The sequence below is a fragment of the Prionailurus bengalensis genome, chromosome A3 (genome assembly GCF_016509475.1).
Source record: "Prionailurus bengalensis isolate Pbe53 chromosome A3, Fcat_Pben_1.1_paternal_pri, whole genome shotgun sequence".
Taxonomy (NCBI): domain Eukaryota; kingdom Metazoa; phylum Chordata; class Mammalia; order Carnivora; family Felidae; genus Prionailurus; species Prionailurus bengalensis.
Genome location: NC_057354.1, coordinates 120,020,233 through 120,034,637, shown reverse-complemented (window position 1 = coordinate 120,034,637; position 14,405 = coordinate 120,020,233). Strand labels below are relative to the sequence as shown.

General features: G+C 45.8%; 1 protein-coding gene across 2 annotated transcripts in view; it reads right to left on the bottom strand.

Moving 5' to 3' along the window:
- Positions 1–2,671: 2,671 nt before the first annotated feature.
- The window catches only part of KIF3C (kinesin family member 3C), a 38,961-nt gene continuing 27,227 nt past the window's right edge, over positions 2,672–14,405 (bottom strand). The window contains exons 6-9 of one of the 2 annotated variants that reach the window (XR_006301092.1): positions 5,762–5,870; positions 5,405–5,577; positions 4,120–5,158; positions 2,672–3,272 (exon numbers count right to left, since the gene is read on the bottom strand). Coding sequence is in view for 1 of the 2 variants with exons in the window: in XM_043604367.1 (XP_043460302.1) it covers positions 5,065–5,158; positions 5,405–5,577; positions 5,762–5,870 (376 nt within the window). In the remaining variant the exon portion in view is untranslated. Of the gene's footprint in view, positions 5,159–5,404; positions 5,578–5,761; positions 5,871–14,405 lie in introns of both variants that reach the window. The other variant, XM_043604367.1, reaches the window with a different exon arrangement.

The following is a 14,405-nucleotide window of genomic DNA, read 5'->3' as shown; positions in this document are numbered from 1 at the left end:
GGATCATGACCTGAGCCGAAATTAAGAGTTGGGATACCAGAGCAAAGTTGTTTTTTTTCTTAATGTTTACTTATTTATTTTTGAGAGAGAGAGCACGAGCTCTAGCGGGTGCAGAGAGAGGGGGACAGAAGAAATGGAGCAGGCTCTGTGCTGACAGCAGAGTCCGGTGCGGGGCTCGAACTCACCAACCGAGACCTCAACCAACTGAGCCACCCAGGCACCCCCAGAGCAAAGTTTAAAAAAATTTTTTTTAATGTTTATTCATTTTTGAGAGACAGCGCAAGCAGGGGAGGGGCAGAGAGGGGGAGGTGGGGGACACAGAATCCGAAGCGGGCTCCAGGCTCCTAGCTGTCAGCCCAGAGCCCAACGTGGGGCTCGAACCCAGGAACTGTGAGATGTGACCTGAGCTGAAGTCGGACGCTTAACTGACTGAGCCACCTAGGTGCCCCCAGAGCAAACTTTCTTAAGGCCTCATGGGTGATGAATGCACTGGTCATGGACCTCTGTTATGTTGGCTGTACAGAGCACACTCCACCACCCCCTTTCTCGAGAAAATCTTTACTTCCACCCCTCCCCCATACACATGGTTACAGTAGCAGAAATTGTGGAGGCCTTGTCCATCTACCACGTTTCCACCCACGTGACCCAAACCACTGAGTTGGCATCACATTCCCACGAATTTGGCACCAGGACTGAGATTCTGAGTCTCTCCGGATGACTGGATTGTGTAACTAGAGAGCGGCTGGCAGACGTATTTTCTACATCACAAACTGGACCAGCTGAGGAAAGAGCATGAACCCCACACAGAAAGAAGTTTGGTGAAATGGAGAGGGTCTTTGTGGTGTTTTGAGCCTCCAGTCCTAAGCTGTACCTGAGGACTCGTTCTGTCCTTGCCCTTGGGGTCTTTATTTCCATGTCTGTGGAAATCACGCTTCTCTGTGTCCTTATTTCACTCAGACCAGCTTAAATGAATCTTTAGTAGCAGTCAAGAGTTCTAACACACACCCCACCCTCTGGAGATCAGGTGCCCAGCTTTGGAGGAGGAAGTGAAACACAGCAGCCTCTTTATCAACAAACGGTTGACAGAAGACCCGGGTCAGGGTCAAGGGAGAATTCCTACCCTCGGCTGTTTTGTAAAGCTCTAGAAAACCACTTACATCAACCACACAAGTGACCCCACTACTAACAGGAGAAATGAGTGATTTAAAAAATTTTGTTTAATCTTTATTTATTTTTGAGAGAGAGACAGCGTGCGAGCAGGGAAGGAGCAGAGAGAGAGGGAGACAGAATCAGAAGCAGGCTCCAGGCTCCGAGCTGTCAGCACAGAGCCCGACATAGGGCTCGAACTCACCAACTGTGAGATCATGACCTGAGCCGAAGTCGGACGCTCAACCAACTGAGCCACCCAGGCACCCCAGAAACGAGTGATTTTAAAATAGGACCTCTAAGTTCAGGGTCTGAAGGGTCTGCCCTTCTGTCCCTGGCTTGCACTACTTGTAAAACATACAGGGTGCCTATCAGTTTTCCTGAGGTGTGGAGGGCTAGAGAGGAGGCAGAGAAAGGAAAAAAAACAGGGGCTTTAGAGTCTGGAAATCCAGCTTCATCACTGACCACATGTCTTTGGCTAAGTTAGTTAATTTTTTCTTTTTCTTTTTTAATATTTATTTATTTTGGGGAGGGGCAGAGAGAGGGGGACAGAGGATTTGAAGCGAAGCGGACTCTGTGCTGACAGGCTGACAGCAGGGAGCCCGATGCGGGGCTCAAACTCACGAACCCCCAAGATCATGACCCGAGCCCAAGCCAGACACTCAACCAACTGAGCCACCCAGGTGCCCCAAGTCAGTTAATTTTCTTCAATCTCGTCTGTAACCCAGTGACAATAACTCCCACGTGGGAGGACTAAATGAGTGTGCACGTGTAAACTACCCAGCCCAACACCTGGCAAGTCCCAAAGAGCAGAGCCACTCCAGCCCCGGCACTCAGGGCTGGAGCATGGTGTACAGGCAGGGAGCCCCTCCGGGAGAAGCACCTGTGCCAAACCAGCTGGCTCACTGCTGCATTTCATGCACCAGGCCAACCACGATGCTCCCCTGGGAGTCAGGGGCCTTGTGTTTGTTAGAGGTAACTACTTTTCCTTTCCCATAAGACCCCCATGCTACGGGGAAGCAATTGTCCAATCTCAGAGGGAGGGAAAGAAGCCCTGAGAAGAGAGCCTATCGGGATGTTCTTCTTTGAAACTCTTTTAATTCAGCGCCCGCCGCCGGCCAGGCATCTCTGTGCACTTTACACACGTTACTGACCGCTTTCATTTCTCCTGGCTGATCAATGGAGGAGCAGAGCTGTCAAATGATATTGACAGCTAATCTGGAATCTAGGCCGCGCTGACATCTGCTAATAGCTCAGAATTAACTGGGTGGGGACCGTTCGCCTAGGACACAAACAGTTGCTGCCATGGTTCTGGCACGGACTTCAGACTAGAGCCTGGGACCTGCCCCTCAGCCCCACTGGGCAGACAAGTCCCTTCTAAGCAGCTGGTTCTTCCCCAAGGTGCTGGGAACTGCAGCTGGGCTCCAAATACCCTTGAACCGCTCTTGGAAAAACAAGGAAGAGAGAGAAGGCAGAAAACGAGAGTAAAAGTAGGAACAAAGAAAAGAGAAGGCAGGCAACCAGCTCGGCGACGATACTCATTCCTTTATTATCGACTGTGTTAATTTGAACAGGGCTGGGCTGCAGGTGCATTTCAGCTCAACAGAGAGGCCTCATCTGAAGCCAAGGAGACAGACGGTAATGTTTTTTATATATATTTATATATTACATATGTCCTGTATAGCCATATGTATAGTGACAAGAATGAGCCACTGCGTTAACTGTTGTCCTAAATAAAGACCATAGCAACAGACATGGAAATTTGGTCCCAGTCAAGGCCCTTACTTTGTCAATCAAATGTCTGATACATCAAAAGGGAAGGAGAGAGACAGAGAGACTGAGATCCAACCACCCCGGTGGCCCTGTTCCCAGCATGTCTTACACTGAGTGTCGAGTGTCCCCTGTGGAGGTAAACACACACACACACACACACACACACACACAAACACACACACGTACACAAAACTGCGGGCAGGAGCTCCTCATCTGACACACCTAGGGCCCAGCCCTCAGACTGGGGTTGGTGAGACTGGGTATTTTGTGCTATAAGACTGTGGGGTCAAGTGACCAGACAATGCGAAGTCGATGTGTCCAAGTGATGAATGGGGTGACACGTGCTGTTTCATCTACAAACAAGAAAGAGGTCAGTGGGAGAGGCTACTCAATGTAGGCATGGAGGTCCCCCTGTGCCCAGGCCACCTGGGGCATTTCTACACACAATTCCCATCGAGACACAGCCAAACCTCTGATCTGAATCCTGAGTCTCAATCTCTTGGGCTCTGATGAAAAATGGCATTTCCTTGAAGGACAGGAGCAAATGGCAATTGAGTTGCCAAACCAGCTAGTCCGGTAATTACAGCAGAAATGACAGCATCATTGAATTAAACCAAACCATAGCTTGGTCCTTACAGCAGAACTTGAACTGTATAAGAAGGGCTCACTTCCTGATGGAAAGAGAAGAACCAGGTAATCAGCCCCCAACCCCCACCACCTTCCCCTCACCCAATTTCAAGCAGCTCGGTCGGTTTCATGCTGTTCTCCCGATGACTAAAATCCTCAAATTCTGGGAACTAGAGACTCCCCCTATTAGGGCATTTTGAAATCTTTAACCACTTGTTTCTTTCATGATTGCCTCTTCATTCCTCCACCAAAATACACACTTAAAAAGTAAATCAGTGAAAATTAATCTCTCTCTCTCTCTCTCTTGTTTTTTTTTTTGTTTGTTTGTTTTTTGGTAGAAATTTACTTATTATTTGAGATAACCTGGAGACATCTTGGTATGTCACAAAGGGAGGCGAGGAGTACTTCCCCAGGGACCAATTTATACAATGCCAAAGAAAAAGGATCAGTTTTCAACAAAATAGTGCTCAACAAATGTGATGCAGAAACAGGAGTAATAGGCAAGGTTGATAAATTGTGCCTGGGTCCCTGTCTCCTGTGATAAATGAAGGGGGAAGCAACAGATTCCAATACCTTTGTTTAGCCAGGGGAGAATGACATTGATCGCTCCCACTATGAACTGGGATCCAGGCAGCTGCGGAGGAAAGTGACCAAAGCAGGAAGGAGCAGCATCTCAAAAACGGGGTGTTGGCTTGATCACTCGTTGACCCCAGTTACTTCTCAGAGGGAACAGAAACAAAGGGACTCAGAGAAGGGACTTCCTTTGATGACTGTCCATGTTGTCCCATTACTGTTTCATTTCCTGCAGGTCCTGAGCAGGCAGCAACTGGTTGGTTCACAATTCCCATCCAAGGGTTGGGAAGGTGGCCAGGAAGCAGAGTTTGGTAAGCCATGAGTTCTTGCCAAAGCCAAAGAGCATGGCTGTGTCGGTGAGGTCACATAAGTCCTTGAAAAGGAGCCCAAGAGGCCAACAGAGGTTGTCTGAGGTCCAGACGCTTGAGTGCAGGGCTCTTTTCCCTGGGAGCATCGGCCTGACACTGTCAGGACATGTCTTGTCCTTTGTGGACATCTAGCATTTTTCTAGTCCCAGAAAGTGCTTAAGAACTGCTCACCGTCGGCATAGGAGGAGATGGAGATTATGGAGAGAGACAGGTAGAAAAAGTACTCTCTTCTCAGGCACTGGCTACCTTCCCTTCTGGGAGCAGCTGACAGGGAGGAGCTTGAGGTCTGACATGGCAGGGGTCTAAAGTCAGAAGGAAAGGAGGCTATGCAGTGGCCACGGCAGGCTCAGGTGAAGGCATCTCCCCCCACAGCTGAGCTCCACAAATAAATAACATTAATTAAATAAAGGAGGCTAAGATGAGCAGGCAGAGACGCGGTCTGCCAGATGCTCACCCCCTCACACACACGCACACGCACATGCACACACACGCACGCACACTGAGCGTCAGGTGAGATGATCCAGGCTTGGCTCCCCAGCCCAGGAGGCTCTTGGATGGGCAGCCTGACTGAAGGTTGTCACTCATGGTCTAGCACTGTTGTGGGGTGCAGAGCAGCGGAGGCCAGTGAGGCGTGTGTGGTAGAGGGTGGAGGCCGCTGAGGACTCTGGCACCTGCAGAAAGTAGGGGTGAGGTAGGTGAATGGGGAGGTTGGGGAAGGGCAGGAAACAAAAAAGTGAGGACTTGCCTTTTCCTCATCCTGTTGCTGTAGGAACTCCCCCCCCCCCCCCCAGGGCTCCAGTTATCACCCTCCCTTAATGCCCTTCAGGTACAACCCAAACCCTCTTCAGCCTCAACCAGCCCACGTGGTTTCCATGCCTCCTAAGTCCACTGCCCACTCTGACCATAGCGGTACTGACCAGGACCTGGACTTCCGAACTTTAGATGTGGAAGGTCTTTCCAGAAAGCTGTCCAACCGCATAAGCCGCTCCATGTGTAGTGCACGGGGGTCTTGTTCTTGGTCATGAGAGAAGTCCATCTCAAAGACAGCTGGAGGGGACACATCCAGCTCCAGAAACATTATGTTTTCAGCCTGTGGTGGGAACATCAGACCAGACGTGAGCAGCGGCCCTGATGATGGGATCCCTCAGGCACTGAGGTGTAGCGAAATACTGGGTGTAGCGAAGGTGATGAGGTACGTAGAGCACGCCAAGGTTATGAGCATCCCTCCCTTGGACCCTCTCTCCTCCCGCCCCTTCTATTTCCCAGCTTCTTACCCTGTACCTGGGGTGGGACCCCATTGCCATAGCAACCCGAGCATACTGGCTGATAGGCCTCTTGTAGCCCACGGCTGACGTTGGCCGTTTCTTCATTTGGCTGTTATTGCTGTGGGGAAGAGGCTATATTAGAATGGGTTTCTTTTGAACACGGGGAAAATGACATCATGAAGAATTAAGTATCATTCAAGTAGGCAGGAAACTCCGCAGACCGTGGTTCACAGGAATTTTCTTCTCATTGTTCTAATACAGCTGGACAACTAAACACTATCAAAACACAGGAAAGCATAGATTTCTTTACTCTTGTGTTTTTCAGTTCTTTTTTCCCCCCACAGTAAAGAAGGTTTGATTAAGGGCTAGAATGAAGAAAGGAAATCCAGTCTTTCAGCTCTCAGCTTCATATGCTGATTTCACACATTATGCAAAACCGTTGATGATTAGTTGTTCTGGTTTTCATTTTTCTTCTTAGGAGTTTGTACAAAAAAAATGACTAAAAAAAATCAGGCTTGAAATGCAAGGGTCCCAAAATAGCCTAAACAATCCTGGAAAAGAACAAAGTTGGAAGACTTACACGTCCCAGTTTTAGAACTGATTACAGGGTGCCTATTACAGGATGGCTCTGTTAAGCATCTGACTTCGGCTCAGGGCATGATCTCCCAGTTCATGAGTTCAAGTCCCACTTTGGATGAGTTCGAGCCCCGCTTCGGGTAAAACATGAACCCCGCTTTGGGTGAGTCTCACTTCACTCTCTCTCCCTCCTTCCCTCTGCCCCTCCTGGGATTCTCTCTCTTTCTCTGTCCCTTGCTCATTTGCACCTTCTCTCTCTCTCTCTCTGTCAAAAAAAAAAAAAGAACTTATTACAAAGCTACAGTAATCAAGGCTGTGTGGTACTAGCATAAGGACAGACATATAGACCAATGGAAAAGAATTGAGAATCTAGAGACAAATCCTTATATTTGCAATCAATTGATTTTCTATAAGGGTACCAACTGAACCACCCATGTACCCCCAAGTTTTTGTTTTTTAATGTTTACTTATCTTTGAGAGAGCGAGAGGGAAAGAGCTAGAGCTCAAGGGGGGGGGTGGGGCAGAGAGAGAGGGAGACACAGAATCCGAAGCAGGTTCCAGGCTCTGAGCTGTCAGCACTGAGCCGCAGGATCATGACCTGAGCTGAAGTCTGATGCTTAACCAACTGATGCTTAACCACCCAGGCGCCCCTGTTTTGTTTTTAAAGAAACGTGTTTGCACGCTTAGAAAAAAGTCTAGGTATTCAACAAAATGCTACTAGTTACTATCTTGGGATGGTGTCATCATAGATGACTTTTATTATCTTTATGCCTTTCTGAAAAATCTGAACTTTACAATGAAAATGTATAACTTTATATCTAAATATCTCAGACATTCAGAAAAGTGTAGAAAATAATATATATGTATGCTTACCATCCAGCTTTGTCAAATCATTTAACATTTTGTTATACTTAAACTAAATCTTTTTTTTAAGAAATAAAATGTAGGGGCACCCGGGTGGTTCAGTCAGTTAAGCATCCAACTCTTGATTTCAGCTCAGGTCATGATCTCCAGATTTGTGAGATCAAGCCCCATGTCAGTGCAGAGTCTGCTTGGGATTCTCTCTCTCTCAAAATAAATAAATAAGCTTTAAAAAGGCAAGAAAATATAGACAGTTTTTAAGACTCCTATTTCTCTCTCCCTTGAGTTAGTTACTCTCTTGAATTTGGTGCTCACCAATGCCATTCCTGTTTTTATTGTTATTTTTATATGTGGCTATTCATAAACAATTAAATGGGTATTTGTATGCCTATTTCTAAAATTTGAACTGTGTGGTGAACATAACACATTTTTGTGTGCTCAACTTTTTAAGATTTATCCATGCACCTCTAGATTAGATTATTAAAGTTTACTTATTCGACTATTTTAAGGTTGCAATATGTCATCATATGTGTGTGTGTGTGTGTTTGTGTATAAAATACATATTCTTTTGATGGACATCTAGGTTGATTTTTTTTTTTATCTACTATACACAGTGCCGTTGTGAACATTTCTGTACAGGTATCTTCGAGTACATATTCAGAAACTTCCCTGGGGTATACCAAGGAATGGAATGGTTCCGTTGTAGGGTATGTGCATTTTCAACTTTACTAGATATTGCCGTATTGCTTTCCAAAGTGGTTATACGTGAAGGCTTCCATTGCTCTATATCCTAGCCAAATCACAGCATGTCAGGCTTCTTACTTTCAACAGTTTGATGAGTGTGGTGTATTACTTTTATTATTCAAAACAAAGAAACGAAGATAGGAAAGAAATCAAGAAAAGTATTTCCATTAAAATAAAATAACACAGATTTTGGAGTAAGACATATCTGAGTTTGAATGTTGGCTCTGCCCCTTAAAGCTGCATTACCTTGGGAAGTAGCTTAATACCTCTGAGGCTCAGCTATCTCGTTTTTTTCTTTAACATTTTTTAATGTTTATTTATTTTTGAGAGAAAGAGAGAGAGAGAGAGAGAGAGAGAGAGAGAGAGAGAGAGTGGGGGAGGGGCAGAGAGAGAGGGAGACACAGAGTCTGAAGCAGGCTCCAGGCTCTGAGCTGGTAGCACAGAGTCCGATGTGGGGCTCAAACCCGCGAACTGTGATATCGGACCTGAGCCAAAGTCGGACGCTTAACCGACTGAGCCACCAGGCGCCCCGGCTCAGCTAGCTCTTGCCTGTCCCCCAGAACTGCTGAGATTAAGTTCGATAAGGATTTAGCATAGCTCACAGCAAGGGCTCAACTCATGGCAGCTGTGATGATGATTTATTCTCAATTCTACTTGCTAATTTCAAGCAGGGATACAAACGAGCCATGAAAAAAAAGCCAAAAGGCAGACAGAAGACAGAGGAGAAGAAACAGGCCGAGTAATTCACAGATAGGACATCCTGTCCTTGGAGCTGACAGCACCAGGCCCGCCCTTCTGCGGCAGAGGGTGAGGGGATATGGCATTCCTGGGGTTCATTTTAGCAAGCCTATAAGGGAGTGCGGGACCCCACTTTAAGGAGGAAAACAGGGAAGGATGAAACCACGGAAGCCCCAGCTCGCTCAGCTGCTGCATAACCCCCGGGAGCAGGGAGGCTGTGCCCGTGCGTGTGGGCAGCCGCGCCCACAACTCAAGGGGAGGGGGGGAAATTAGTAACATAACCACTTAGCATTTATAAGGTGCATCTGCACATCCCATTTGAACTCTGCAGTCATCTCCTGCGGTGTAGACAGGGCAGACAAGGAGCCTGAGGCTCAGACAAGCAAAATGCCTTTTGTGCTTAAGGTCAAACAATTAGGAAGAGACTCCGAACTGGACCTTGCCAAATTCTCTTTTTAGGATGCTGTACTGTTTCTAGGAGAACACCCGGAGCAGGCTGGGGCGGAGTGCGCCCTGAAGGCTGCAGGCTCTGGGAATGGACAGGGGGACAGGGCTGGGCGAGCGGAGCAGTGCATCGTGTGAGCTGGCAGCCTGACCCAATAAAGATGCCAGCGCTATTCTGGGTGACATGCGGGAAGAGGGGGCTGGGGGAGGGGAGTCTGTAATTGGGACACCAAACTTCCCATCTACGCCCTCTTCTGCCCCAGGCCTACTTTCCATGATTGATCCCTCTCTAGTAAGCAGGTTGTGGCTGACAGCCCAGAGCGGGAGGCCTGGCTCTGTATGTATCCGCCCCTCCTGACAGAGACCCACAATCACTCTATGCCAGACAGATCCTAAGAGTTCTCATATGACCCTCCCTCTCAATGGCTGCCATCACAGTATTTTCCCCTTAATATTAAAATCTCATCGCTCAGCTCTGTCTTAGGGACTGACCCCAATCTCCTTATCAGCTGTCTCAGCATACACACACACCCACACACACACCCACACCCACACACACACCCCTTTTCCTGTTCTGTTCTGAAAACTGGCATCCAACATCATAGGGTGAGTTTTCCTTCTGGGTCTTTCCCAATCACCTGCCACAGCAAACCCGACTTGTCTCCGCAATCTGGTCCCTCTGTCCCCACAGGCCAGCTCTCCACTCTGCCTAGCCTGCCTGGGGAGGCCAGAACTTCTCTCCCTGTTTCAGATTCAACTCCGATGTCACAGACCTGTGAATAAATCTAGGGACTCAACCCAGAGCCGAGAATGTTCTTACTGAGGTAAACTTTGCCTCTGTAATGAAACCTGTTTAACTATCCGGATTCTATTTAGAGCAAGGAATGCTCTCTCTCTAAACTTGGAGAGCGCCCGAATATAAAATCAAATTCTAAAACAAAAACAGCAAGGGGCACATGGGTAGCTCAGTCAGTTGAGCGTCTGACTTTGGCTCAGGTCATGATCTCGCTGTCCGTGAGTTCAAGCCCTGAGTCCGGCTCTGTGCTGACAGCTCACAGCCCGGAGCCTGCTTCAGATTCTGTATCTCCCTCGCTCTCTGCCCCTCCCCCACTCACCCTCTGTCTCTCAAAAATAAATAAAGGTTAAAAAAATTTTTTTAAACAAAAACAGCAAACCAAACTCCCCTCCTGCGGCCCTTCTAAGGGATGAAGGCAAACTGGCTTTTCTGGAGTCCCTGTAATTATAATATTGGCTTATTGATATATGATTATTGATTACACATTTATTGATCATCTCCTCTGGGGCTTGGAGCCCCTCCCCCCATATTACCTCATTTCAACCTCAATAATCCTGCAGGGCGATTTACTATCTTGACTTTACAGGTGAAGAAATTTGAGTTCAGAGAGGTTAAAAAAACCTTTTCCAGGCCACAAGTGGCAGAGCAGGGACTAGAATTCAGTATGTTCTAAACCCAAAATCTAGTCTCTTTCTGCTGCACCATGGTGCCTTTGAAAAGACTCTCTGGTGGGGCACCTGGGTGGCTCAGTCGGTTGACCGTCCGACTTCGGCTCAGGTCATGATCTCACAGTTTGTGGGTTCGAGCCCCACATCAGGCTCTGTGCTGACCACTTGCTCAGAGCCTACAGCCTGCTTCAGATTCTGTGTCTCCTTCTCTCCCTGCCCCTCCCTGGCTCACACTTTGTCTCACTCTGTTTCTCAAAAATGAATAAATGCTAAAAAAAAACAAATGAAAAGACTCTCTGGTGGCTGGGGTCGCAAAGGCCCAAGAACTAAAGTTACAAATAGAATTGTGTGACTATAAACCAATGGTTCTAGACATTGTCAAATACAGACCCTTAGAGGACAATTTTGTATCCATACAATTAAAAATAAAGTCCATTATGAGAAACTAAAAATAAAAGGTCACACGTGTAGAACAGTTCCTGCTGGAGCTGGTTGCAAAAATGGGTTTTCAAAGTAACTTTCATAAACATTGTGATAGTGGAAGGCACCTCACCTGTGTAGCAACTAGTGGTGGCACAGAGATCGTGAAGATAAAAGAAAAAGGGGGAGTTTTCCCAAAAGAACTTGATATGGGCGCGTTTCAAGAGTTGCCTGGAGCTAACACCTTTTAAAGGCACTGGGAAGGGCATGTAGGGGCAAATGCTTGTAGCTGGAGGAGGAGGAGGAAAACCATTTTTCCAACCAAAGCCTTCTTTTCTCTTTAAAAAAAAAAATTTTTTTTAATGTTTATTTATTTTTGAGAGAGAGAGAGAGAGAGAGACAGAGACTACCAGCAGGGGAGGAGCAGAGAGAGAGGGAGACCCAGAATCTGAAACAGGCTCCAGGCTCTGAGCTGTCAGCACAGAGTCTGACGCGGGGCTCGAACTCACAAACCGTGAGATCATGACCTGAGCCAAAGCCAGACGCTCGACGCTCAACCGACTGAGCCACCCAGGCACCCCTTTTTTTTAAAAAAAGTTTTATTTAAGTAATCTCTATACTCAACGTGGGGCTAGAACTCATGAGTCGCATGTTCTTCTGACTGAGCCAACCAGGCACCCCTCCCCAATGAAAGTTTTCTAAAGGGACAACATGACTTCAGGTAATTTCTTTCCAACAACGCTTTTTTTTTTTTTTTTTTTTTTTTTTTTTTTGCTCTTCCTGTGAGTGGCCTTCAGTGTTTTTCATCCCTAGAGTACCAAAATAAAGCAAAATATTCCACATGTGAATTGAGCAAAAGGAACAACGCCCTGATTAATAGGCTTTGGGAAAAGAGTTTTTCAGCCCTGCTGAAATGAGGCTGCAAATAGTGAGACCCGGTGCCCCCCTTCCTCCCAGGGAGGCAGCTTCTTCCGCCCCCGACCCTCAGTTTTGCACTGCGAAATGAGGGGTTTGGGGCAGACAGTGTGAGGTCCTGATGAGCAACGCTTGCACTATGATGCTACCCTGTGGCTCTCTGTGCTGAGTCAGAATCGCAACTAGGATTCCAGTTATGAGGGAATTGTTTTTGCTTTATTTTAAAGAACCAACTGCTGCTAAAAAAAAAAAAAAAAGTAACTAAAAAAATTGTTTCATATAAACACATCCTTGATCTATTTTTTACTTTTGTAATTTCTGTGATTTTTAAAAAAGTTTTGAGGTAAACGCACAGCAAAATGGTTAGCAAATAACATTTTAAAAAGGAAAAAAATTTTTAGTAATTCAGAATTGCATATAGTTGATCACTTGGCATTCACTTATTTACTTTTAATTTTTATTAATTTTGAGAGAGAGAGAGAGAGAGAGAGAGAGAGAGCTGTCAGCACAGAGCCTGATACAGGGTTCTAACTCATGAAGCACGAACTCATGAAATGCAAGATCATGACCTGAGCCCAAGTCAGACACTTAACCGACTGAGCCACCCAGGCACCCCCCTGGTATTTATTAACAATTTTTTTTTTTTTTTTGAAGTAGGCTCAATGCCCAGTGTGGAACTCAATGCAGGGCTTGAACTCAGGACCCTAAGATCAGGAGCCGAATGCTTAACTGACTGAACCACCCCAGTTCCCCTAATAAACTTTTTTGAAGTAATTTATTTATTGGAGTTTTTTCTTAGAGAAATCTATAATTGTTTATTTATTTTTTAAAGTTTATTTATTTTGGAAGAGAGAGAGAACAAGCAGGGGGAGGGGCAGAGAGAGCGGGAGAGAGACAGAGACAGAATCCTAAGCAGACTGCACTGACAGTATGGAGCCTGATGCCGGGCTTGAATTCACGAACCATGAGATCATGACCTGAACCAAAATCAAGAGTCAGATGCTTAACCAACTGAGCCACCCAGGTGCCAAATCTATAATTGTTTATATCCTTTGTATTTTAAGTACAGTAAAGATTATTAAGATGTCATTATTGCCTTAATACCTTTTATCCTTACCCAGATATGTTTTAGTATTTTTATATAAAATACATACTTTGTATGTATTCTGAGCAGGTTATACACATTCTGTATAAAATAACATGGTTAAGGTGTGAACATACTTAACCATTATTTTGAAAAAGCTTGTGAATGTATTTCTTTTTTTTTTTTTTTTTAATTTTTTAACGTTTATTTATTTTTGAGACACAGAGAGACAGAGCATGAACGGGGGAAGGGCAGAGAGAGAGGGAGACACAGAATTGGAAGCAGGCTCCAGGCTCTGAGCCATCAGCCCAGAGCCTGACGTGGGGCTCGAACTCACGGGCTGTGAGATCGTGACCTGAGCCGAAGTCGGACGCTTAGCCAACTGAGCCACCCAGGCACCCCGTATTTCTTTTTTTTAATGTTTATTTATTTTTGAGACAGAGAGAGACAGAGCACAAGTGGGGGAGGGGCAGAGAGAGAGGGAGACACAGAATCCGAAGCAGGTTCCAGGCTATGAGCTGTCAGCACAAAGCCCGACACGGGGCTCGAACCCACAAACTATGAGATCATGACCTGAGTTGAAGTCAGACGCTTACCGACCAAGCCACCTTTCTTTTTAATAGTTATTACTAGCATCTATTTTTAAAAAAGTATTTAAAGAAAAAAAAGTATTTAAAGCACTTAAAAAAAATTTTTTTTTAATTTATTTTGAGAGAGAGAGAGTGCAAGTGGCGAGGAGCAGAGAGAGAGGGAGAGAGAGAATCCCAAGCAGGCTCTATGCTCTCAGTGCAGAACCCAATGTGGGGCTTGAACTCGTGAACTGTGAGATCATGACCTGAGCTGAAGTCAAGAGCTGAAGGCTTAACCAACTAAGCCATCCAGGTGCCCCTTAAGATAGCTTTTTTAATTAAAAAAAAATCTATGAATGATTTTTCAGTGTATACAAACTATTCTGAGAAATGAATAAACTCCTCTGAAGCATGAAATTACAAAAGTCCAATCAAGATCCTTTCTCAGGTCGAGATTAAAGGAGACCAACGAGGCACTGCCTTTAAATGCCATGTCCCAGCTCAGGTAGGGAGGCAGAAAATTGCCCTCAAGGACACTACTGGGATAAGTGGCTAAGACTGAATATTGCGTACATAATAGTATTGTGCCAGTATAAGATTTCCTGGATTTGATCACTGTATTGTGGTTATGTAAGAATGTGCTCATTCTTAGAGAATACAGCTAAGGGGTCAAGATGTCTGCAACTTAATCTCAAATGGTTAGGGGATGGGGAATAAAGCAAGAGGTGGCAAAATATTAACATTTGGTAATTTTGATGAAAGGTATAAGGGAATTCTTTGCACCGTTCTTGCAATGCTTATTTTTCAAAATAAAAAGGTAATAAACACATGACTTCTC